The following is a 27,087-nucleotide window of genomic DNA, read 5'->3' as shown; positions in this document are numbered from 1 at the left end:
GATTGGCTCTGAGCTAATATCTGTGCCAATCTTCCTCTATTTTGCATGTGGATTGCTGCCACAGCATAGCTTTGATGAGCAGTGTAGGTCCACACCTGGGATCTGAACACACGAACCCCAGGTCGCCAAAGTGGAGCAAGCTGAACTTAACAACCATGCCACTGGGCTGGCCCCCAGGGACCTTTTTTAATGACTAGAACAACATGGTCTGTTTTGTGACAAAAACAATATAGATTTTGTATTTAGAAAACAAACTCTGAAACTACACAAGACTTCACATTTAAATGGTTTCTGCCACTTGTATCACAGAGCTGCAAGCAGTCTCATAGAATAATGTCATCTTTAGAATGTGCCTTAAATTACCAATACAGAGCATAGAGTCCACTTGATTTAACTGTATTTTAAAACATTTATATCAAGGTTGGCCCTGTGGCATAGTGGTTTAGTCCAGCATGCTCCACTCTGGCAGCCCAGGTTCGTAGGTTCAGATCCTGGGCATGGATCTACTCCACTTTCAAGCCATGCTGTGGCAGTGACCCACATACAATATAGAGAGGAAGATTGGCACAGATGTTAGTTCAGGGCGAATCTTGCTCAAGTGAAAAAAAAGAAAAAAAGAGGAAGATTGGCAACAGATGTTGGCTCAGAGCAGGTCTTCCTCGCCAAGAAAAAAAAAATCCTATTTTATTAATTTAATCTTTTTTTTTTCTTATAGATTTCACTGCCGGTGTCATTATAGGGGCAGCGTTTATCAACCTGGGGAGCTCATCCCAACACCCTCGGGCTTATGGTAGATTTCATTGATGGTGATTGTGCTTGACAACATGTACAAATATGATTTCCTAAGCAAAACCATAAATTGAAATATGACTTCTGTAATTTAAAAAAAAAAGGGTAACCTTAATGTAACCTTTTAAGCCATACACATATATTCTGTTTTGACATGGAATGCCTAAGTCTCGCACTTAGAACTGCAGAAAAGAGCTATGAACTGAAGTGTCATGCAGAAGGGAAGCCCGTGGATCAGTCTGGTTCTCAGATAGAAGTCAGGGCTGAGACGGGGGCTCAAACACTGCCTGTTACTCAGGAGTTTTGTTTAGTTGTTCAACCACTGGCTCAAAAACTCTAATTCTAAAACAGTTGTAGACATGTCACATGCTGGAGTCAGTGTACTGCCTATCTGGGAACATGGATCCTAGTGATATACACTTATTCACAGGATAACACTCATTCGGGTTGTTATCTGTCTGTTAAAAATGCAGCCTTGTCCATGCAGCAGTCCACGTGGATCTGTATCTGACTCCTAGGCTCCCACTTTTAGTTGCCCCACAGGATGCACAGGTAATAACAGATGGTAGATAGTAGTAACCATGGTGATGTGTGACCATTATTGTGCACCTTCTATTGTCCTGGCACCAATTACTGTAACCATAAGAGATGAGTACCATAGCTTTGTCCCCAGTTTAGAGGTGAGGACCATGAGCACAGGCAGTTAAGCCACTCGGTAGTGAAGCAGGATTCGGTCCCAGGCAGCCTGGCTCTGCGGTGCCTGCTCTACTGCCTACTTCGCTTGCAGCTTATTTCATATTCGTGGTAGGATATTGTTTACACTCAGTTTCCCTTTATTGTTATCTCCCTCTCCCTTCTTACCTTCTACCTCTCAGTCAAGATACAAAGGCAACCAGCTCTTGGATCTTTCTCTAGTTGGTTGGACTACCAAGCATAGTTCCCAAGACAGAAATCTGGGAGTCATTTTTGACCCCTTCCTCCTGTTCAACACCCCGAGCCAATAAACCCTCAATGACTGTGGATTTTACTTTCTGCAGATCGTTGAAACCCACCCCTCCTTTCCATCCCACTGCCTTAACGTCTCTCACCATCTCTTCCCTGGACATCTCTACCCAGTCTTCTTGCCTCTAGTTTTGTCTTCTTCCATTCTACCAAGATGTCACAACCCTCTTGAATTTAACATAATTGAATTTGTTTAAGTAAATTTGGCAAAAACAAAGGAATTATCCTTCCTCAATGAGAAAAATAATTCCATTAATATAGCGACCTCCTTTGCCATTCCTCTGAAAAAGCCTTGTGTCCCAGAATGATTATGATATTGAAGACCTGTATCTGTGACCTGAGCTTCTGTCTCAGTTCCTCTCTGCCATTCATGGTGTGAGCAAATCACACTTCTGAGTGACATCCTACTGTTAGATGATGCATGAGCCTATTTTTCATGTGATGTGGTCCTTACACGTCAGCTTCTTCATCTGGGTTCAAATACAGGGCACATGATCTGGTCCAAAGCTGGAGAAAAAACTGTTTATGTTGGAGTTAGTGAGAACCAGTTTGTTGTTTCCTATCTTCTTAAGGGATTTTCAAGATTAATTTTGCCTGTATTGGGTTTTTACCTTATGCCCTGACTTTAGAACTTAAGGTGCAAGATGTGACTCCACTCTATCTTCAACACTGCTGCCAGAATGACGTTCCCAGAATTCAAACCAACTATATCACTTTTCTGTTTAGGGTCCTCCGTGGATCACCCAAGGGATAAAGTCTTAGCATCTTAGTAGGAGCTGGCCTTTGACTCTTTGCCGTCTGTATCTCCTGTCACCTCCCACAGTGCACTTTGTTGGATAGGACACTGCCCCACCCTGTACGGCTTGCTCTCCACTGTGTTCCAGCCTTCCTACTTCATCTGTGCCATAACCTCCACCCAGTCTTCAAAATTCTCCACACCTTACCTTCTTTCACTGCCCTAATGTCAATTGCCAACAGATTTGTAAAAATTTTCCTGCTTTTCTTCTAAATCTTAAACATATTTCTGTGTTACATGTGTCACATTGCATAAATTATTCATTTGTATGTCTTTCTCTCCTTCTAGAAAATAAGCACTTGGGTAAAGACTGTGAATCCTGGTCTTTGTATCCCCCATGTCTATCACAGTGTCCCCCACATATAAGTGTTTGATAAAAACGTGTTGAACTAAAATAGCTCTCTTCAAATTGGAAGTAAGCCAATAACTTATTTGTAAAAAATTCTGTGGGAAAAATATCATTTGTATATGCACTCAATCAATTCTTGCAAGTTATATTGTTTTTGAAATACAGAAAAAACTGAGGTATGGGTTCATACATTAACTGTTTGTTTACTTCCACTAGCCAGTGTTCAAATGGAACTGTGAAATGTGATGAACCAGCAACGCCCTCTACTGGTAAGATCTAGACAGATGCTTTCCTTAGGGAGAATATGGCTCTAGTCCTGCCCCCACTCTTCTGCCTGAAGTCATTAATCCATGACAGCCCTCCTGTCAATGTGCTGGAATAAAGCCATGGGAATGTTTCTCAACACTGTGCTCCATTGGTTCCTACTTTTTTTTCACATTGGGAATTATAATACTTGTAGGACAGTCTGGGATGAATATATAAGGCTGTTTAGGGACAGAGCTGATCAACCCAGGGGTGCTGCCTAAATGCTGCCTACCCCAGAACCACCCCAGGTATCCAGACACCTGCTTTAACCCACTCGTGGAGAAACTGTGCTCCAGACCAGCACTTCTCAGATTTTAACGTACCCGCAATCACCTGGGCACCTTGCTTCAGTAGGTCAGGGGTGATGCCCGCGATTCGACATTTCTGTTGATGGCCAAGCTGATGCCAGTGCCACTGGGTCCTCGGCAACATTATGAATAACAAAGGCTCTGGGACTAGCAGCCATGTAAAAGTGACATGTAAAATGGCATCTACTGCCATCTCTCATGAGAATATCATTTTACATGTGCATATCATTCCTGGAGATCCGATATATTAGGGGGCCCTTTATATTATTCATTTTAACCATACAAAAAGCCTCAAACTTTTAATCACTGTGGAGAAATTCTAGGCAAATAATAAACAACACTACTTTCCTTGATTTTAATGGATGGGAAGAGTGTAGGCTAATAAAACTAATTGTGTTCTATTGCTTTGTTACTTATTTGCACAGTCATGTGTATATTATTATATTAAACTAGCTTTGAATTACATGCCTTGGACTTACTTTGTGAGGATTCAGGCCACCTAGGGGTTCTTTACAGGGTGTGCTCATAGACCACACACGTATTCAGGAGCTCCTGGGCTATGCCTGTCTTGTCCCGTGTGCTTCAGAGTGGCTCGGAAGTGAAGAAGGAGAAGCCCGGGACCAGACTTCTCCCAGAGGAATCCACGAGATTTGATCCTTTTGGCCCCAATAAGGGACATTATTTAATCCCTCTGAGCCCAAAGGCTTTCTGGAGGAAGACACAGCCCTTATCCTGCCTATAATTTTGTCCATTTCTGCGCTTCTACTGTATAGTGAGGACTGATGTAAATGACTACTCAGGTGAAGCAGGATCCACGAGTATCGTGTGTTCGTTATAAACACCTGGCTTTGTAACAGTTTAATATACTGTATTGTCAAAAATTGAAATATATGTTTTAATTAATCAAAATACCCTGTTTCTTGACCTCATAAAATTATATACTAATTGTTCAGTTATTGCCTTATGGAAGGCGGTTAAGGTTCTCAAACTCGAAATAGGTTTTGGAAATTTGGATGACTAAGGGAAATCTGGCTGAGGAAGATTTGTAGGCTCAACAACCAAACATCGCAGAGTAAGAGCACCCTCTAATAATAACTGGTAAAACAAGCTGTGGTGAATTCTGTTTTGATGACAAATGCGTGTCATCATGATTATTTGTGCGTGGAACGAATGCAGAGTTAAGGGTATTTTGTCTGTGCCTTGTCCTTGAAGTTCACGTCTGCCCCGAAGGAAAAGAGTATTTTGACTGTGGGTTTCCTAACCCTGAACTGCCGGCTGGTGGTGTGAATTGTGAGACGACATGTGCAAACCTGGCCATGAACTTCACTTGCGCCCCATCCTCACCCTGTATAAGTGGCTGTGTTTGTGCTCCAGGGTAAGCCTCTTTTTCTTGATAATTCCAAACACTTGGGATTTGATAGAAAACACAAAAGCACTTAACATGATTTACAGAAGTAGCTAAAATTGTTGTTCTCAACAGTGGTTAACTTTGGGTTGATAACTAGAAGATTATTGTAATTATTTTCTATGCTCATGTGACATATCACATATGATATATGTGAGAGATTACATATCACACATCACGAGATTGAATAATGTCACACATATGCTACGTGTGCAATATTATTAAAGTACTACAGTGAATCAAGGAGAGAACTCATTTCAGGAGGGCCTTGGCATTTACTCCCTGATTCATGGCAATCTTGGGAAAGTGATAGTGAGCCACTCTTCACTCAAAACACATTAAGTGCATACTTTTGTGTATTCTGTTGTGCTGTTACAGTTGTTGATGTTAAGTTATAGTAGTGGTCCAGCTGCTTTATCTCATGGATGTTGCAGAAGATTATGTATTCAGCCTCCATAGGGCAGTGGGTAACGGTAGGAGCTCTGACTTCAGGACACACCAGAGTTCAAATCCTTGCTCTGCTTGTGTTAGCTGAGTGATTTTTTTTTGCAAATTCCTCTAAAGCCTCAATTAAGTGGGGCAGCCCAGAGGTGTAGTGGTTAAGTTTGTGAGGTTTGCTTTGGCGGTGGCCAAGGGTTCCTGGCTGCAGACCCACACATCTCTCATCAAGCCATGCTGTGGCAGCGTCCTACATACAAAATAGAGGAAGATTGGCACAGATGTTAGCTCAGGGACAATCTTCCTCACCAAAAATAATTTTTAAAAAAGCCTCAGTTAAGCATTGTGAGATGTGGTGTGTATGTGTGTGCCTACACTCAATAAATATGGGTCACTATTTTATGACAACATAACCTGCACTTATCTTTGTAAATTTCCTTTAGTAGCAAGAATGCCTAGTACATGTGAAAGGCAAATACAGAGTCTGGTGGCTAGTGGCTTCCTTGCAGGCACACATATAACCTGGCCTCACTGGCCCTCCCTCTTCTGTAATGAATAGAGGCCGTGCACAGAGGGAGGGCACCTAAGGGAAACAGGTCACCCATTCTTCCTCGATGAACCTACTCACACAAAGGGATTCCTGGGCTCAATTCATATAAACCAGAGCAAAGAAGAGCAAGGTTTTGTAGTTTGTTTCCCAGGGGAGTCGAGTTTGTCTAAACGCTCCCTATCTGGAAAAGGTCAAAGAGCCAAGTAACTCAGGACTGTATCAATCTCTTTTGAAAGTAAGGATGTAGAAGGAGGTTGAAAGAACAAGCTGATTCATGGGAAAATAAAGGCAGGTAGAAATCAGGCCATAGAGCAGATGAGCAAGGAAGACATTTTAGTAAAAAGGACAAGGGAAATTAAACCTTTATTATGGTAAAATAATTGAAATCTACATCATCGCTTGATTTATTTGATTGGATTATGACTCAGGGATGCATGGCTGATTAGATAAAGCTACATCCTAATTTTGTTTCATATGCTTGTGGTCAATGTTATTATTTTTAAAAAATACCTTTTTTTCTGTCACCTTTGACTTTTAGTCCGACAATGATTTATTTATTTACTGGTCAAATTTCATTACAAAAACTTAAATTTTCTCCCACCTTCTCTCATTGTATTGAAATAAATATAGTTGGAATTGACTAAGAGGTCTCTAATTTGGAAATAATTTTATTATACCGAGCTTTCTATTATAAAGCTGTTTCTACTATATTACCATGTTTATGATAATGTGATTTGGATTGTCTTCCATGTGACCTTGGCTGGCCTATTTTAGGACAATAAGCCTAGTAGCACTTGTTTTCATGGGGCTGCTCATAGTGCGTGCAGTTCATCAAGTGTAAAAGAACCACATACCTTGGCCTAGAAATCACTGTGGATTAAAGAAATGGAAAGTAATGTAGTGGAAAGAGTCCTAAAGAAGTGGGTTCAAATACTGGCCCTCCTTCTTATTAGCTGAAGTACCTCAGGGCAAATTAACTAACCACTTGGAGTCTCAGCTTCCTCTTTCTAGATTGAGTATCCATGTCATGGATGGTTGCGTATATACAGTACACCAGGCTTACGATAGATGCTCAATAAATGTTTATTTTATTACTTACCCCAGTGCCCAAACCTGTTTAAAGCAGGTAACTTAAAGTGACTCACAGCTTTCTTCTTTCTTCTTCTAGTTTTGATTAGTTATGAAAAATTCATCAGTCATCAGCATAACCACTTAAAACCATACTGTGGCAGGTATATAGGGACTGTGGGTCACTGAGGTGAGGGATCGCTCATCCAAACAGTTGGACAACAAATTTTTATGAAGCGCCTGATGTTTGGGACATTGTGTTAAGCCACAGGGATGGCAAGTGCTAGAATACATATATGTATACGATAACAATAGGATCTACCTTATGGGGTAGTCACTAGGATTAGATGGGTGAGTGATGCATTTGAGGTGGTTGGCATAGTGGCTGGGCTATAGGAAGCACTCAAAAATAGTAGTTTTTGTTATTGTTTTAATTGTCTCTGTAAGACATTTAATGAAGTACCTGCAGTTCATTGTGATGAATTGTTCAATATAAGTTTGTGCAACTTGCTACGTATAGGGAGTGTGGGACATAAAGGATCACACTGAAAAGACTGCATTAAATTGAGTTTTAAATGATGAGAAGAAGTCTTTCAGGCAGAGCAAGGGAGGAGAAGGGTATTCCAGGCAGAGGAGAGATGCAATGCCCAGGGAAAGGGGCTGGAAGTTTGGGAAGGCTGAGGTGAGAAATTACGGACTCTAGGGCATTTTTGTTTGAAAGAGAGAAATCTAAATGAGATGATGCATCTTTTATATAGATAGGTTCGTTAATTCACCTTTACCCAACAATTGAGTGTGTGCTATGTGCTAGGCATCGGAACACAACTGTTAACAAGATAATCATGACCTGCCCAAGTGGAGCTTAAAGTCAAGTGGACAACATAGGCATTGAATAAGGAGTTACAGTACTGTGCTAGATGAGCTATAAGAAGGAAAGCAGAGCACTAAAGGGACACGTGATTATTGCCATCTGAGAGACGGGGCAAGAATTCAGGATTCCTGACTTCTATGTTAATTTTAATAACCTTGAATTATGATATTTTAAAAGAAATTCAGAAAAAGACTTTATGTATTTTATCTATTTTTGGTAGCTACTTTTGAATTTTAGTGTTAATATTTTATTATCTATTATTTATTTTAAATTATTTTATTATATTATGGTTATATTGCTATATAAATTATTATATATTTATTAGTAATGTTATATTATTATTGTTGATGAAAGCTACTTTTGGGAACAGATTTTAAGAATATTGAAAAATATATGTATATATTTATATTAAGGGTATTGAAATATATATTATATATAATGTGTTTATTTAATCATCATTTCAAAATATTTTGACATCACACCAAAATTAATTCTTCCTTGAAAGTATAAGTAATGATTTTGTTTTAATTTTTATATTCAGAGATATTTTAAGACGCTTTCTTATGGGGTAATATTTTAAGAAGGAAATAACACTTTAAAGGAAATCAGCATTCAAAACTTGATATGCTAATAATAAAGAATGTGAAACACTTGATATAATGGTTTTTTATTCAAGACACATCTTAACTCAACTCTCATGATTTTCACTTTAATCACTTGTAATAGCTTTTGATCACTCTCTCTATCCTGTAACAGAAAATGTTAACCATCTCATAATTCACTATTTTATGGATAAATTGTTAGACCCACAGACTCATTCCTCTGAAGTAGCAAATATTGAAGAAAGGGCCCTCACTTCCTCTTTACATGTTTTTTCAGAGTAGCTCACTTTACCCAGAAATTTAAGCTTCTGTATCCCTTTTACTGTACCAAGTGATAACAAGAAGGTTAAAATATCGCATCCAAACATTTGCTCGGCATTTATTTCCTACTGTGATCCGCAAGGTGCTGTGTGGGGAAAAGGGAGAGAAAGATGCGATTCAACCCCTCTGTAGGTCAGATAGAACATGCCTGTGACTGCTGTAATAAATGTAGATGGTTTTGAATACGACAAGATTACTGATTTTTTAAAACTGAAAGGAGTAGTTCACGCTCAGTAGCATTTACTTCTTCCTTTGGCAGAATGGCAGAGCACAAAGGGAAGTGCTATGTTCCTGAAGGCTGTCCGTGCATCTGGAAAGACTGGGAGTACCTCTCGGGAGAAGTCATTGCTACGCCGTGTTATACCTGGTAACGAGATCCATTTATTTCGTAAAACTTTTCCTCAGAGATGATTAGTTTCCGTCATCTTGGATTTACTTAACGTGACTGCCTTCAGCAAACAAACATTCCAAGCCTGAGTAAAGAAGATTTGAAAAGCATCCAAGAGTCGGTGGGAAGCTACTATCTACAGGGGCATCATATCACTATTTTTATGCATATTTGTTCAGCCCAGAAGAAAAGTGTGAAATATAACAATTTGAAAATTTAATAAGAAAAAGTATCTCAAGTTCATAAGAAAGTGAAAAATGTCCCAGAGAAGGTCACATTTAATGGAAGGTTTTCTGTCTGGAAATAAGCCAGAAGACTACCATAAAATAAAATTGAAATATAATTGCCTTAAAATGTGGGTAAAGATTCTAAGTTCTTGAACAACGTCATGTCTACGGTATTTAAATTTACTCAAATATAGGAGATGACAGTGTGGTCTTCTGGCTACCAGCAGGGCCGTGTTCAGTTTTTCATTCCATCATCTGTTTTCAGTGTGACTCAGGCACAATTTCTAAGCTTGGTTGGGGTGTCTGATAGTTTATTTAAACAAAGTGGTAAACATATGCCTAATTTGTCAATGTAATAAATGTTATCAGAATAAATTGGCAATATTTTTAAGGCCTATTGGCTCAGTGAATGCTCTTGAATACAAACCTTCCACTATACCGCTTAAAAAATACTAATCAGAGCCGAGTTTCTTAGAAAGATAACTGGCGCTATTTTCTAATAGTGTTTGTCGACGAGGAATGTTCAATTGCACGTATTATCCATGCCCGGCAGTGTGCACAATATATGGGGACCGGCATTATCATTCTTTTGATGGACTGGAATATGACTTTATCAGTGATTGCCAGGTATTTTTGATAAAGGTATGTCACAATTACTTACTTTTATTTGCAATTGTGTAAAGATGATGTAAAAAGACAAGTATGCTGGGCCATGGTATATCAAATCAATATATCATTAATAAAATCTATAAAAGTTATAGCAATTTTATGGGGCTGGCCTGGTGGTTTAGCAGTTGTTTGTGCACTCTGCTTCGGCCGCGTTCGCCAGTTCAGATCCCGGGGGCACATCTATGCACCACTTATCAAGCCATGCTGTGGCAGGTGTCCCACATATAAAGAGAAAGATGGGCACGGATGTTAGCTCAGGGCCAGTCTTCCTCAAAAAAAAAAGTTATAGCAATTTTAAACTGGTTTCCTTGACTCATTCTAAAGTTTAATTGTTGTAAGTGATGGGCTAATTCTTCAACTTTCTGTGCCTCTGTTTTCTCATTTGTAAAATGAGTATAATAACAGTACTTATCTCCTGAATTAGTTCTTAGGATTAAGTGAGATAAACGTATATTAAATGATGGAATATATATAGGATTAAATAAGTAAATATATATTTACTCTCAGATAGTGCTTGATAAACAGTAACTGTTCAATAAATGTCAATGCTTTTTATTTTTTTATTGGCTTATACTGGTGAATGCAAATATAAGACTTTGAATCATGTATTGGACTATGTATTGTTTACAGTTGTAGCAATCAAAAGACATTATTCTCAATTCTAGACATGCTATTTTGATGATATGCTTCGGTAAATCCTGGACTTTGTATACCTGATAAGATCCTTAAAACTTCCCACACGTATAATACATTTGGGTTTTCTGTATACCTAAATTTTATTTAGACATCACTGACCCCAGAATTAAATTTCTGAATGAAAAATGTAATCTTTAGAATGAAGCTGCACAAGAATAAGCAAAATAACATCTTTTCCTCCAACAAGGTAACCTGTGAGTCTCTTGAATACATGTTTTTTTCTGGATAAGGCTTTTATGTAATTAGAAGTTTGCATATGATCTTGCTTTTTAAGAATATGTCAAGAAAGTAGACACATTTCTATTTTGTATTAGTTCTACTAAATAAAAAATGAACAGTAAAATCTATATTTTCCAAACCTAAACAAAGCTATTGCTTAGGTTGCAAATTGAGAAGTTTGGAAAAGCAGATAACGATTTCGAGATTTGACTACATAAACTGATACCTCTTTCTCAAAATGTATCAGACTGATTTTGTACCAAATCCTCATTTCCCTTGATATTTAAGCACCTCTGACACTCCTTTAAGGTCCCTCCTCCCTTGACTTGCTGGATATTATGCTCCTGGAGCTCATCAATGTCTCTTCTGGTTCCTCCTTCGTCTCTTCGTCGCCTTTTCTTCTTTCAAAAGCCCCAGACCATAGATGACTGAGTTGGCTCCTTGAGGGCAAGGAGCAAGTCTAGCCATCATTGTTTCACCAACACGGAGCATCATGCTGGGACGTTCACTGAATGTTGACTGAATGGGATGTCTGTTCTTGGCTCTCTGCTCTTTTGTCCCAATGCTTGGTGTGTTCTTCCATCCCTACAGGCTGGTGAGTTCCAAATCAACATGTACAGCTCTGACCGTCAACTTCTAGGTTGTCTTTCTGAATCAAGTTCATCCCTACAATAATACATTTTTTCATTCTATTAACTCATATTTTATCATGTCATTGCTTTTTAAGAACTACAGAAACTCCTGATTACCAGCCTCCATAGAGTGAAAATTCCAATGATAACCTTTCAAGGGTCTCTGTTAGCTCTCTTCCTCCTCTGTGTCTTTTCTTAGGGTGTTTTCTGTACCTGATTGCCTCTGCTCCCTCCAAGTGATGTTTCCAGTTCACATTTATCTGTCCTGTTCTTGCATCTTATTGTATTTACAGTCATCACATCAAAAGTAAACAGTTCATTATATTCTATTGTCTTATATGTAGTCCACTAGATTGTGTATCATTTTATGTCAGAACTATATGTTACACTTCTAATAGGCTCCTCATAGGGACTAGCACGATTATGCATTATAAAGGCCGAAAAATTACATGTTCAATTTTTTAATAGTTTTTACTAGAGGGTAGAAACCACAAGCTCACACTTAATTAGTCATCTAATGTTTGTTATAAAAGCAGATACACGCCCTCAACATGAAGTGTGTAGAGCAGCACTTCTTAGCCCTTAGGTGCATGTACATCACCTGGAGATCTTGTTAAAATCCAGATGCTGATTCCATGGGTTCGAAGCAGGATCTTGGATTCTGAAATTTTTAGCAAGCTACCCCAATGCTCCATGTCCATGCCCCATGGTTTGAGGAGCAAGGATGTATTTTCTTATTTAAAAAACTGATTTCAGGGGCCAGTCTTGTGGTGTAGTGGTTAATTTTGCACACTCCACTTTGGTGGCCCAAGATTCAAAGCTTTGGATCCTGGGCATGGACCTACACACCACTTGTCAAACCAAGCTGTGGCAGTATCCCACATAAAATAGAGGAAGACTGGCACAGATGTTAGCTCAGTGACAATCTTCCTCACAACCCCCCCCACCAAAAAAAACTGATTATAATTATTTTTGAAATTTCCCTCTTCTTCTGAATAGTAAACTGTAAGTCACCTCCAGAAAATGGAAGTATTGTTGATAATATCATGGCAATTATGACACGTTCCTATTGCATATACAGTAATCCTCTCTTATCTGAGGAACAACAGTCAACCAGGGTCTTAAACTAGTAAATGTAAAACTCCAGAAATAAACAATTTTGAATTGCTTGTTGTTCTGAGTTGCATGATGAAATCTCATGCTTTCTTGCTCCGACCCACCCAGGCTGTGAATCATCCCTATGTCCAGCATATCCACTCTGTACGCACTATCCACCTGTTAGACACTTAGTAGCCATCTCAGTTATCAGATTGACTATTGAAGTGTCACAGTGCTTGGGTTCAAGTAACCCTTATTTTACTTAACAATGCCCCCAAAGAACAAGAATAGTGCTTTTGATTTTAGTAGAGAATTGCTTTGGCAATTCAGATACGCCAAAGGGAAGCTGTAAAGTGCTTCCTTTAAGTGAAAAGGTGAAAGTTCTTGACTTAATAAGGAAGGAAAAAAATTGTATGCTGAGGTTGCTAAGACCTACAGTAGCTTTTATTATACTATATTGTATAATTGTTCTATTTTAATATTTTAATATTTGATATTGTTGTTAACCTCTTACTGCCTAATTTATAAATTAAACTTTATCATAGGTATATATGTATAGAAAAAACATAATATAGATAGGGCTCAATGCTATCCATTATTTCAGGCATCCCCTGGGGGTCTTGGAACTTATCCCCCAAGGATGAGAGGGGACTACTGTATCACTAATGTTAGTTAAAGATGCTTTTTATAGTATCACTTTAAGTAGTAAAACAAAAGTTATGTCAAAGTTTATTTTCATTTTTTGTATAGAAAAGTTGTTTAAAAATATTTACTAAAAGCATTTAAAAGCTTGTTCACGTAGCGCCATCTTTACAAACATTTTCCTATGTGTGACAATGATCCTTGCTCGTGCATTATCTTTCATTCATTTAAGAAACAATATTTATGGCCTATTAAATGTTACCTGTGTTAATAAAGACATGTCTACTCCATGTAGTCTGTATTAGGACAAATTTCTCTAAGAAAACTCTGAAGCTGTGAAGGCAGGGACCGTGCCTAGCATTTCTTTTTTGCTTCCCAAATCGTTTTGCAAAATACTGGGCATTTGGTGAACTCTTAATAACTACTTATTTGATCTGTGTTCTGCCTGGCGTTTCCTCAACCCCTCATTTGCCTTCACAGTAGAAAAATCATAGTATCTACCATTGTATTTTTATTATTTATTTATTTTATTGTGGTGACATTGGTTTATAACATTATATAAATTTCAGGTGTACATCGTTATGCATGTCGATTTCTGTGTGGATTACATCATGTTCACCACCTAAAGACTAATTACAGTCCATCACCATACACACCTGCCTAATCACCCCTTTTGTCTTCCTCCCTCCCCTCTTCTCCTCTGGTAATAACCAATCCAATCTCTGTCTTTTTGTGTTTGTTTGTTGTTGTTTATATCTTCTATTTATGAGTGAGATCATCTTTCTCCTTCTGACTTATTTCACTTAGCATAATACCTTCAGGGTCCACTCATGTTGTCACAAGTGGCCAGCTTTCATTGATTTTTATGGCTGAGTAGTATTCCATTGTGTAGATATACCACATCTTCTTTATCCATTCGTCCCTTGATGGGTACCTAGGTTGCTTCCAAGTCTGGGCTATTGTGAATAATGTTGCACTGAACATAAGAGTGCATATATCTTTTATGCATTCTTGTTTTCATGTCCTTTGGATAAATACCCAGCTGTGGAATAGCTGGAACATTATTGTTAATTTTTTGAGGAATCTCCATTCTGTTTTCCATAGTGGCTGCACCAGTTTGTACTCCCACCAGTAGTGTATGAGAGTTCCCTTTCCTCCACATCCTCTCCAACATTTACCGTTTCCTGTCTTCTTAGTTATAGCCGTTCTGACAGGACTGAGGTGATATCTCATTGTAGTTTTGATTTGCATTTCCTTGATAGTTAGTGATATTGAACATCTTTTCATGTGTGTCTATTGGCCATCTGTGTATCTTCTTTGGAGAAATGTCTGTTCAGATCTTTTGCCCATTTTTAAATTGGGTGGTTAGTTTTTTTGTTGTTGAGATGTATGAATTCTGTCTATATTTTGGATATTAACCCCTTCTCAGATATATGGTTTGCAAATATCTTCTCCCAATTGTTAGGTTGTTTTTTGTTTTGTTCATGGTTTCCTTTGCTGTGCAAAAGCTGTTTAGTTTGATATAGTCCCATTTGTTTATTTTTTCTATTGTTTCCCTTGCCTGGTCAGACATGATACATGAAAATATGCTGCTAAGACCAATGTTGAAGAGGATATTGCCTATGTTTTCTTCTAGAAGTTTCATGGTTATGGGTCTTACCTTGAAGTCTTTAATCCATTTTGAGTTGAATTTTGTGTATGGTGTAAGATAATGGTCTACTTTTATTCTTTTGCATGTGGCTGTCCAGTTTTCCCATCACCATTTATTGAAGAAATTTTCCTTTCTCCATTGTATGTTTTTGGCTTCCTTTTCGAAAATTAGCTGTCTGTAGATGTGTGGGTTTATTTCCGGGCTGCTGATTCTATTCCATTGATCTGTGTGTGTGTTTTTGTGCCAGTACCATGCTGTTTTGGTTACTATAGTTTTGTAGTATATTTTGAAATTAAGGAGTGTGATACCTCCAACTTTGGTCTTTTTTCTCAGGATCCCTTTGGCTATTCAGGGTCTTGTTTTTCCACATAAATTTTAGGATTCTTTGTTCTATTTCTGTGAAAAGTGTTGTTAGAACTTTGATACGGATTGCACTGAATCTGTAGATTGCCTTAGGAAGTATGGACATTATAACTATGTTAATGCTTCCAATCCAAGAACGCAGATGATCTTTCCATCTCTTTGTGTCTTCTACTTCTTTCAACAATGTTTTATAGTTTTCAGTGTACAGATCTTTCACTTCTTTGGTTAAGTTTGTTCCTAGGGTTTTCATTCTTTTTGTTGCAATTATAATGGGTTTGTATTCTTAATTTCTCTTTCTGGTACTACGTTTTTAGTGTATAGAAATGCAACTGATTTTTGTATGTTGATTTTGTATCCTGGAACTTTACCATATTCATTTATTATTTCTAACAGTTTTTTGGTCGATTATTTAGGATTTTCTATATATAAAATCATGTCATCTGCAAATAATGATGGTTTCACTTTAGCACTGTATTTTTAAGTGATGAGTGTTCAGAAAGTACGTTGAGAGAATATTTGCCTCAACTCTGATTCCTGGCAGAATGAAAGTATATTCTCGTGTTTGATGCTGAACTATTGTAACAGTCTTTTTTTTAATTAGTGCTGCAATGTAACAGTACCATTCCATTTAGTAGGCAAGAGCCATTAACTTTGGCTTTTAGGCTTTATAAACCTGATTTCCTATCATGACTTTAATTTGCCACTACATCCTTCTGTTAAAATGAATACATCATGTTCAATTTCAGATTTTAATAAGATATGCCTGCCTATGTGTGACAAGACACATCATGGGAAATATTCTTTCAGTCTTTTAGTAAGCAATGAAATTTGGATCACTGATTTAACACCTGGATTAAGATTTATCGTTAGGGTTCATATAGTAAGATTAAGATATGAAGAATATTAAAAGTCTGAATTTCAAGTTCTAGAATTATATGTGCCTTTTTTTCTGCCAAAGCAGAAGTGCTCTTTTTTAAAAAAAATAATAATAATGTTCTTTAAAAAAGAAAATGTGCTTACAAACGAGGGATGTCAGAACTTAGCTTTTACTGAATTTAATTTGGTAATTAAGCAAAAGAAAACTTACTATTAATAATTAATTATAATTATACTAATGAATTATTTATTATATTGTAAAGGACATTTTTACCAAAATTAGTAAAACCAGAACCAGGTCCAATGGTTACGATGGTTTGACCAACATATGCTTGATAAGCCAAGAAACATTTTATTTGGCCATGGAGCAGATAGTTTTTTCATACAACAGATAAATTAGTGATCAACCAATGCAACCTAATTTTCTTGAAATTTTGAATATTATCATGCCAGATAGTAAATTTCTCAATGGTTGGATTTTTTCTGTTTCAAATTTTCTTCAGTAATATGTCTTTTTGCTTACTCCATCTGCCCAGCTTCCCGTGGCAGAGCTTTCTTTTTTTCTGGAAGAATCAGCGTTTCTTTGAGAAGGATAGAATGGCTGCCAGCACCATCATTTCCTTCTGCTTTTCCAGCGGCAGGTAGCAGTTCTGTGAATAGCAGATATAATTCTTTCTTCCTTGTCAAGCAGCTCTCTTTTCTCCTCGTTCTGAGTACAGACTCCAGGCTTTATCTTTGTGATTTGTAACACATTTTTATCTGGTGAAACTTGTTATTTCTTTGGGCCCTGTGGAGGATCTAGTAATCTAATTTATAAAAATTTCTCTTTTATTTGTCAACTGGACTTTTAAAAGTTAAAACTTACTCACCTTTATGTTAAAAGTGTAATGTTACTTGACCTTCACATTTGAAGAGATATTAAAGTCCTTTTTCTTTTTCATCCCTGGCTTGTGGAGTTTAAATGTAACCTAGTTTTAGGTACAGAATAAGTGCTTACTATAGCTTTGTCGATGCTCGTCAAACTTTAAAAATCAGGTTCTTTGATATTTTATTCATTTTCAAGGCTGTTCACCCTTTCCTATGAATAGCACATGGAATATAACACATTATTGTTTTTTTATAATGAATACGCTTTTATTTTTGGATGTTTTCAGCAATCTTTTCCTTTTCTTCAACATTTGCCCTTTGTAATGTTATCAAAGTAATACATGCACAGATGGAGTTATAAAACACATTATTTTTTAAGTGTGTTGAAGCAAATATAGGACAAATATCATATCTGTATTTCCTGAATTGACTTGTTTAAGAGAAAAAAGAGATGAGAAACCAAACAGTACCTTAACTTGTGCTATAAACTCAAAGAAAAAGAGAACACTGGATGTGTCCAGCAAAAATGGGAAGTATAATATTCCAACTCCCAGATTCAGAGCCAAACTCTACTTCTTTAATCTGTGACAAACCCCAAACACTTCTAGCTTTCTTCTTATAATTTGTTCTCGGTTAGGTTTTTCAACATTCTCTTCAGGTGATATTTCAGATGTTTCATGCTTTCCTTAAGCCACTGAAACTCTTCTAATTTCATTGCTCTCAAATTCCCCCACCATGCATCATCTTCCACATTAATATTCCTTGTGTGATTTCTGTGGGTCAGGTCCTAGACTGGGAAGTGGGGGCACAATGATGAGCAAAATAGATGTGGGTCTTGCCTCCTTTGAACTTTGGGCTGGTAAGGGAGAGTTGTTAATCACCTAATCACAAAACTCATAAAAAATGCCGCTGTCAAAGTCAATGATGGCCTAAATGCAAAATCCAGTTAAACTTTTAAATGTTTTTCTTTTTTCTTGAAGTCGTTCTTGTCTGGTTTTCTCTGAGGTAATTCTACTGCTTTTCCTGGTCCTTCATCTCTGACCATTCCTCAGTTTCCTCTGCTGGCTCCTTTCCCCAAGAGTATCTTAAAACACCAGTGCTCACAGGTTCTGAGTTTCCACACCTGTGTCCTCTACAAAACTTTTTGCTTCTGATCTCATAGTACCTTGAAGGTACAGATCCTGTTTTATTTATTCATTTATCCATAGGAAATGAAAACAGAGAGGAAAGGAAGTCAAGACAAATCCATTGCACTCTATTCAGGCAAATATAAAGATCCTAATAGAAATAGAGCTTTCTCTGTCAAATAAAAATAAATGCAAATTATACAATATTGTGGCACCTCAGCAAAATATTAAAAAAAGAGAAAAAAAGAACTAGCATTTAAAAATCAGATGAGGATTTCATTCTGAATAAAAGTTACTCCCCATAAAGTAAAAATATTTTGTACTTTCTAGAAGTTATGAAAGAGATGATGGAATTAGTCAAATAAGAAATTAAATTATGTTAAGGGAATATAATTAAATGAAAAAGGAAATAGTAAAATTAAGGAACAAATTGAGGCCCTAAAACGTTCTAAGATTGATACATAAGTATTTCTTTTAAAAGATGATAAATGTACTATCTTTCTCTTACTTTTCCTTCCTTTGGCCATCCTAAAGGTGATCGGTGATAGCCTTTTTCCCTAAAAAAATATTTTGTTGTTCTTCACTGACTTCCTATTTACCAACTCTGATTGTCTCCAAATCTCTTTTTCCAGCTTAGTTTCATAGAAGAAAAACTACTGTAAAACTATCAGAAAGTTTTAGATTCAGGAGATGGGTAGCCAATTTAAAATTTTCTTCAAATAGGAATCGTTTGTATGTATTAACCGTCTTTAATCCAATCATCGTTGTTCCCTAAAAATGAGATTCTTAATGTGGTTTGTCTTCCGAGTGCGTGTTGGCTTGCAAACTCCACAGCTTCCCAAATGAAATCTGAACTGGTCCCTGCATGGGGCGGGCAAGTGGAGATGGAAGAGAGAGCAGGTCACTCCAGATGCATAGGTGGCAGTTTTAATGAGCCAGGGAGCTTACATAGGAAGCTTGTCTTGGGCAGCCACAAGAGAGTAGATCTCTACACTCACCTGCCAGAACCTTAAAAGTTCATCTAGAGGCCTGAGCTGGGTTCAGTCATGTATGCCATCCAGATCGTCCCACCAACGCAATCTCTTCAAGGCTGAGTCCTTGAAAATGGCTCTGGCTGTGGGCATAGTGGACAGAACATACATTCCAAGGACAGAGTGGGGCGTGGGGAGTCTCTGATTGTCCAGGTCCAGCCTCCAGGTCAACCAGATGTCATGTCCTCTCCATGACCTCCCCTAACAATGCAGTTTTCACTTATATTGTGTATGTCACAAACATGCTGAAGACAAAGGAGTTAGAGGCAGAAAGACAGCGACTTGGATGTTTATTGATATTTAGTATAATATATCTTGTCTATATTGCAGTGGATATTTTCAACTCAAATCAGTTTTTTATAGTTTTCTAAACATTTGTATATCAGCAAAATTAGAAATGTTTCAAATTAAATTAAATTAAATTAAATTATATGGTAAAATCTCAGATAAAATACCCTCCAATTCTGATACATTAATACTGCCAAAGTTAAAATGGAAATGAAATCTATGTTAATTTTATTTAATTTTTAAAATAAAATTAAATGAATAAAACTTTGTGGAATACTTCGGCATATTTTTTAAATCTATTTGAATAAGAAGATGAAAATCTTGGAGTTTATTGAATTAATTCTTTAAATGCCCTTTCAGGAAATTAGTATTTAAATAATTTTCTACTTTATCCATGTAAGTTAATTCTTAAATATTTTATCTTTGAAATTTTAAGCAAGATGATTGTGATCTTTTATCCATAAGATTTATTTCCATTACTAATCTTAGATAGTAAAGTGCAGTATTTACTTTGCAGTGTAATAGTCTGCATACTTAGATAATAGACCCTATGTATTAAAATCTAACACATTTCAATAGCACTTTGGCATAGGTTTTCCAGTAATTGTTTCTCTATATTTCTATTTTTAATTAATTAAGTCTACACTTCATGCCTCTATACTAGGAGCTGTCAAAGGTACACTTATTAAGACTAGCTTTACCCTCAATTGATTTACATTTGGGGGAATCATTAATACAGGAAGCTAGAAGACTGGGTGGAACGAAAGCTCAGCGGTGGGAATGTAACTGATTTTGATTAGAGAAACAGTAAATAGGGAAGTCTCACGGGAGGGGGAGGCACTGGTCCTGGAGTATTTCACCTCATTATAGCTCGCTTCCTTATCAGCGTTTTTCAAGTAGATTTCTTTCCTAGTGACCCAGCACCTTAGGATGGTTTTCCTTCTCTGGCACTCTGGTTAAGCGCTTGCTATTCAGGAAACAAACAGTAGGGGGTGCTGTGGTAATTTGCGTGAAAACCCTAAGGGCAATAACATCTGGAGGAAAAGCCTGAACAGGACAGTGCACTTCACACAGGTGATGACTGAGGGGTGTGGTTTCGCCTCCTGGGTGGCAGGAAGTCGTGGATGCTCTGATGTCGTTCATGCAGCTTGGACAACCTCCGTGTGGCTGCTCTGCTCTCTACTTGCTCGGGCTTGCTTGTGTAACTCTCCTTTCTGTACTTCTTCTCTGTCTTTGCTTCAGTTCAGTCATTGTTCTGCTTCCTCCATAGCTTAAGCTTGCTCTCCCCTTTTCAGCCCCTACTCGACCTTCTAGCTATCTCTGTCTATTCGTCCTCAGGTCTTACTACAAAGCTTTTCTTTTTAAAATCGCTGTTTTCTGGTTCAAATTTGAGAGATATTTAATTGGCTAGAGCTGTCTTTTTTCCAAGTTCCTTGGGCCATCAATGAATGTGCTGCTTTGGGTCCAGTCAGCTATAGGATATAAAACATGACCGCCCACAGCTACTGTATCAGCAGGAACTTTGTGTGGGCTAGTTCCCCTTAAAAGGGGCTGGGGCTGTGGCAGGTTATTAGACTGAAACATGTAGAGTAAAATAATATACCACGTTGAGAGGTGCTGACATTTTATGTTTCAGAATTACTTGGGAGAATATTCTCTATCAATGTTTTCAGTACCTGAGAATAAAGGGTTTGAAGAATCCGTGTGGCACATTGATGCTGACCTTTTCCCTCTAGCTTTGTAATTATTGCTTACCATGTTGCTTAGCAACTGTGTAGCATTATCTCCAAACCCAATATTAACTTAAAATACATTAGAAATGGAAATTGTAGAAACATGACTCTTAGGAATTGATATTGTTTCAAGTTAGTGTCAACATAAAATTATATTATAAGGCAGGCCATACAATATAGAATATTTCTTGGCATTTCTGATTTAATATAAAGAATAAGGCAAACATTGAGGCACTTTAATTAATAGTAATAGAAATGTAATGGCAATAGAAGCCTTTAAGCCAACTTTTCACTTCTCTTAATCTAAATAACTATCCCTGAGAGAAAGAGCAAAACAAAACCCTGAATTTTATACTTTTTTCTTCTTTGAAAATCATTCACAAAGGCAGAAAAATGTAGCATTATTTTTTTTGAGTAGTACAATGCCATAATCATCTTAATGACCCTTATTATTCTCCTTTTCAAAATTTAGGCAATGCTTTGTGAAAGTATTGTTTAAGAATAAGCAAAAGCTCTCAGTTCCTATGAAGAAAGGAAAAATGGGTCACAGAGGGACACATTAATTACTCTGTCAACATCATTCGTCGAAAACCTACCCTCTAGGCACTATGCTATAATAATTACCAATAAGATGGGAAGAATTTGGCCAAGCCAAGAGGTATATTGAGCTAGGGTTCATATTACTGGTTATGTGAAAAACTAAGTGTGGAGAATTTCCATCAAGACCTGTATGACTTCCAAACATTTAAAGAATTTTCTCACAATGAAGATAAACACTGGTCCATATGCCTAAAAATGAAAAGGATTCAGGAAATACACGTGTGCCTTTGAAAATTGGACACTGAGTTCAAAGAGAAACGTCATTTTCCTTCTGATAAAATTCTCACCTTCTCCAAGTTAGTGGAAGGGCTCCTAGAGCAGTGGCTTTAACTTCTGAAGGGATAAGAACTGCTTCAAAATTTGACCAAAAACGTGGACTTTCTTCCTAGAAAAATTACAGATACTCAAAAGCAACATTTCACAATGAATTTCCAGTGTATGTAGAACTACAGAAACTTATCATGAAACTGGACACAAAATTAGAACCCTGATTCTAGAGAGTGTTCTTGGTGGGTGGAGTGGAGGGTTGTCAAAGGAAAGCGAGGGGCTTAGATGTAGAGTGTGTGCAGCTAAATGATATTCTCTGAAACTAAGAATTCCACATAAGTTACAACTGACTTTCCTCCTTAACCATTGCTAGACCCTTCCTAATTTCTCTACAAATGGCATAAGAAAAAACTAGGGTTTTGAACTCTGTCTCTGCTCTTATTTAGCTAAGTGTTCTTGGACATCAATTAATCCTCCTTAACCTCTGTTTCCTGATCTGAAAATGGACGTATTACTTAATTCAAAAAATTATGATAAGAATTACATGAGACGACATACATGAAGTTCAAAGGAAGCCCTCACATGATATGCACTATTTTATTTGCGAATGTGTACCAAAGTTTTGTATCTATTTCAATTTTTTTTTTTAAAGATTGGCACCTGCACTAACATCTGTTGCCAATCTTTATTTTTCTTCTTCTTCTCCCCAAAGCCCCCCCGGTACATAGCTGTATATCCTAGGTGTGAGTACTTCTGGTTGTGGCATGTGGGACGCCACATCAACATGACCTGAAGAGCGGTGCCAGGTCTGCGCCCAGGATCCGAACCAGCGAAACCCTGGGCCACCGAAGCGGAGAGTGCAAACTTAACCACTCAGCCACAGGGTGGCCCCTCTATTTCAATTTTAACTTATCGGCAAATAATTATTTAGCCAGAAAACTCTTTTAAAGTAAAACAAGAGATGTCTGAAATGAAAATAATTATTTTAAAATTTCCCTGAGGGTCATGTGTTTGTTGGGTATTTATTAGAAAAAAAACTGATTGAGAAATTTGAGCTGTAGTAATAAAATGGGAAAAATGATTAGTTAGAACAAAATTTTAACAGAGATATTAGAGATAAGTATTTACAGATTAGCTATCTTGGTATATTTTAATAAAATTCTTCACATTATTAGAGCAAAATGATTTTGTTTTAGAGGTAAGTTGTATTTCAATTTCAATGCAATCCATTGTAAATCCCAGTCTTCTTTAAGATTTGTTAATAACAAATAACTAAAAATAATAAATACTATGCATTTGTATTAATAAAATATTTTTGACATTTCAGAGTGCAGATGATTCAGATATATCTGTCATTGCCCAGAACAAGAAATGCTTTGATAATGACATTGTTTGTTCTAAAAGTGTTTTGATTTCAGTTGGAGACACTGAAATTTACCTGAATGATACTCCTTACAAACAGGTTAGTGAATTATTTCTTTTAGGATCATTTTAACTTGTCCTAAGGATACTGAAAATAAAATAGAAACAATTTGGGGTACTTTTCTCTGTAAATGATTACAAGATTTAGATTTCTTTTTCTTTGTCATTTTATGTGGCTTCAGTATGTCAAGCTTGACTTATCTCTTTTTCACACTCCACTGCTCCATGTGCCAGTTCTTTCCTCTTGTCTTCATTGCCATGGTCACCATTTTGGCCCTAGCCACCCTCACCTATTACCTGGATTACTTCAACATCCTCCAATCTAGACTCCTGGTTTCCAGTCTTCATTCCTCCTCTCTAATCCATCCTGCCACACTGCAGCCAAGGTGATTTTTCTAAAATGAAAATCAAACCTCTGTCAGTCTAGTGCTTCAAAACCTTCAAATGACTTCCCATTGCCCTTTCAAGGACTCATCAATCCCATTGCCTACTTAACTCACCTCTCATCACTTTCTGCTTTTAGGACATGTGCCAGAAGTTGGAGCCTTTCTCAGTTCTTCACATGCTCTATGTTCTTTCTCTCACCTCTGGTTCTTCATGAATGCCATTGCTTCCACTTGGATCAGTCTTTCCATTTGACTTATTCCTATGTGATAGGTCTCATCTCATCTCTCTCAGGGAGCTCCTCCTTCATGCCATCAAGTGCCCTGTTATACGTGAATCACACTTGAGCGAAATTACCTATGTGGCTGTCTATCTTCTCCATTTTTCTACAAATTCTGTGAGAATTTGGACCATTGGGACCGCTGTCTCCTTTGTTCATCCTTGTATCTTTGGAGCCTGCCCAATTTGAAACAATGAATAACTTTCATTCATTCGTTATTCATAATGTCTACTGTGTACTAAAATCTATGTTAATTATTGGAACTAACACAATGTAAAGACACTATGCTTGCCTTTAAGGAGCTTATACTCAGGGGAGGAATACATTCAAGTAAATAAGGATGTGCAGTGTGATGTGCCATGGCAGGGGTGTGTATAGGATGGTATGGGAATCCCTGAGAAGAAGACCTAAGCCAACGTGGATGTTTGGGGTAGTTGTGAAGAGCACAGACTTTGGAGGCAGTCGATGCTGACTTTGAACCCCAGTTCTGTCACCTTCTTGCTGTGTCACTTTGGGCGGGCCCTCGAGACGCTTAACCTCTCCAAGCTGCAACTTTCCCATCTGGCAATTTGGGAAGTTTACAGAATCGACTTCATTAGTTCCTATGAGGGTTAAATGAAAGAATGAATTGCAAGAAAAGTCTGTCCTCTTCTTCTTCACCTTCCTTATTTTGGAAGGCTCAGAAGACATGCTCTAGATTAAATGATTTGAACTGAGTCTTAAAGGATGAGTAGGTATTAGCCAGATGAAAAGAGAGAGTAGAGAGGCATTTAATACGGAGGGAGGATCGTGTTGAAAGGAACGGAACTGAAAGGTAAAATGGCATGTTTGGAGAACTGCGGGTGGTTGAGTTTGGTTGAAGAGTATGGGGATAGTGGAGGGAGGGCGTGGCAGTGAGATTCGGGGAGGAGTGTCCAGACTGACTTCAAGGCAGGGGGCGTGGGGGCGAGGGCAGTAGAACGGAGGCTGATTCCAGACCACAGAGCCTCTTGAATGGTGTAAGATATTTGCACTTATTTTACAAGTAAGAAATTTTGGAGATGAGAAGTGACATGATCTGACATAGGGCCTTTGAAAAGTGGCTTTTTTTTCTTTTTTAGATTTTAAAATAGTGTTTCTAAAAGTTTGGTGTGAAAAACTTCTCCATTAAAATAATCTGGAATATTTATTGTAAGAGGTGATTCTTCGCCCCACCTCAGTAATTAGAATGGCTGAGGTTGAGAATGAAAATCAAGATTTTTAGTGGTACCCCAAATTCTTCTGCACACTAACGTTTGAGAACCAGTGCTCTAGAACATACCTTTTATTTCAGTCAGAAACATTGAGACCAACCAGGCAGCGATCAAGTTTTGGGCAAAACAGAGTTTCTGCAGTCACCTTGGCATCCTTTTGAACTAATTGCTGCAGTTTAGTATAACCACCAGCCAGATATTCTTTTAGAGGTGAAGGTTCTCTCTAAGAATAGGGATGTGATTCAAAAAAAAAGAAAAAACTGAAGAGAAAATGGTAAATGCTCTTATGAAAACAGTTGGACACATTTTTGAAGTGGTAATTACAGCTCTGTGTAACTTTCAACTCCAATTTTCACCTGTAAGCAGATGCTGAAGAATCTCCTTCACGGAGGTCATGATGTATGAAGGAAGATGAAAAGTCATAAAAATAGTTTGATCCTAACAAATCCCCTGCTAGTGTTTGTTCTTGAACATGAAAAGTGAAAATAAGTACCATTTATTTTATGGCAGATGGGTTACTTGTTTAAGGAAAGAAAATAAACCTTTTTTTCTTAATAAATGCGCACTTCTAATTTTATCAAATATGTAAGATATAAACATTTTGTGAATTTATTTAAGCTGTATTTTAAATGCTTTAATTCTCCACAGTTACAGCTTCTCTTTCTAACATTGCTAGAGTTTGTTTAAAGTGCTATGATTCTCATCTGAGGTGGAGGTGTCTATATTGGGCAATTCATAATATCTCACTCTTCTAAGGAGAAGCATCCTTACTTCCTAATCTGAGAAAAAAGAGAACAGCATCTCCTTTTGACCAGAAGGATTATTTGTCCTGTCGTAAACTGCCCTGTCTAACAAAAATGAAGGATTTTACCTCTACAGGCAAATAGGAAAGATGTTTTATATCAGGATAATTGATGCAAAACCAACCTGAAGGAAATCTGATCATAAGATGCTTTATCCAAAATTCATTTTGTGTTCTAGTGGTAAGTCAACCAATCTGAGGGAACTTTAATAGAAAAATACGTGAAAGAATATTTCATGGATTTAAAAGGAGCTAGAAGCTACAAATATTTCATTTACTTGCCTTAATTGTTGCTGGAAGGTGAGACCTGTGAACAGGCCAGTGCAGGAAGGTGTTAAAAATATATGAGTCGTGCCTTGGTCTAGAAGCTGAGGATGCCACCATAAACTTGACAAAATACATCTTTCAAGAAGCTAACATTCACATGGGGGAAAGATGGATAATAAAGCCAAAGTCAGGTCCGATAATAGAAAGGCACTGAAAAATGTAATCAAAACAATAAAAATAGGTTCTATGGCAGAGAGTGACTTGGGGCAGGACAGGCTACACATTGCATGCACCTAGTGAAAAATGAAAATGCGGGGCCCCTAGTCCAAAACAGGAAAACAATTTTTTCCTTTGTTTTGCAGTCTCTCTTGACCTGTAGTGATGTTTTTTTCTTTATCATTTAATGCCTTGCTCACTAAGGCACAAGGAAACTCCCAGGTTGGGTGCAGACCCTCACAGGCACCCAGGGCCTTGCCCCATACCTCCAGCTTGGCACTTTGGAGTAGAAGGAACTGAGGTCA

General features: G+C 37.5%; 1 protein-coding gene across 1 annotated transcript in view; it reads left to right on the top strand.

Moving 5' to 3' along the window:
* The window catches only part of OTOGL (otogelin like), a 205,822-nt gene that overhangs the window by 112,291 nt on the left and 66,444 nt on the right, over positions 1 to 27,087 (top strand). Inside the window, exons 24-29 of the mRNA XM_070507248.1 lie at positions 716 to 790; positions 3,153 to 3,205; positions 4,763 to 4,925; positions 9,065 to 9,172; positions 9,924 to 10,062; positions 23,507 to 23,641. Of these exons, the coding sequence (XP_070363349.1) occupies positions 716 to 790; positions 3,153 to 3,205; positions 4,763 to 4,925; positions 9,065 to 9,172; positions 9,924 to 10,062; positions 23,507 to 23,641 (673 nt within the window). The remainder of the gene's footprint in view (positions 1 to 715; positions 791 to 3,152; positions 3,206 to 4,762; positions 4,926 to 9,064; positions 9,173 to 9,923; positions 10,063 to 23,506; positions 23,642 to 27,087) is intronic.

The sequence above is a fragment of the Equus asinus genome, chromosome 4 (assembly GCF_041296235.1).
Source record: "Equus asinus isolate D_3611 breed Donkey chromosome 4, EquAss-T2T_v2, whole genome shotgun sequence".
Classification (NCBI taxonomy): domain Eukaryota; kingdom Metazoa; phylum Chordata; class Mammalia; order Perissodactyla; family Equidae; genus Equus; species Equus asinus.
The sequence above is the reverse complement of the archived record's forward strand: the minus strand, read 5'-3'. Positions and strand labels throughout refer to the sequence as shown.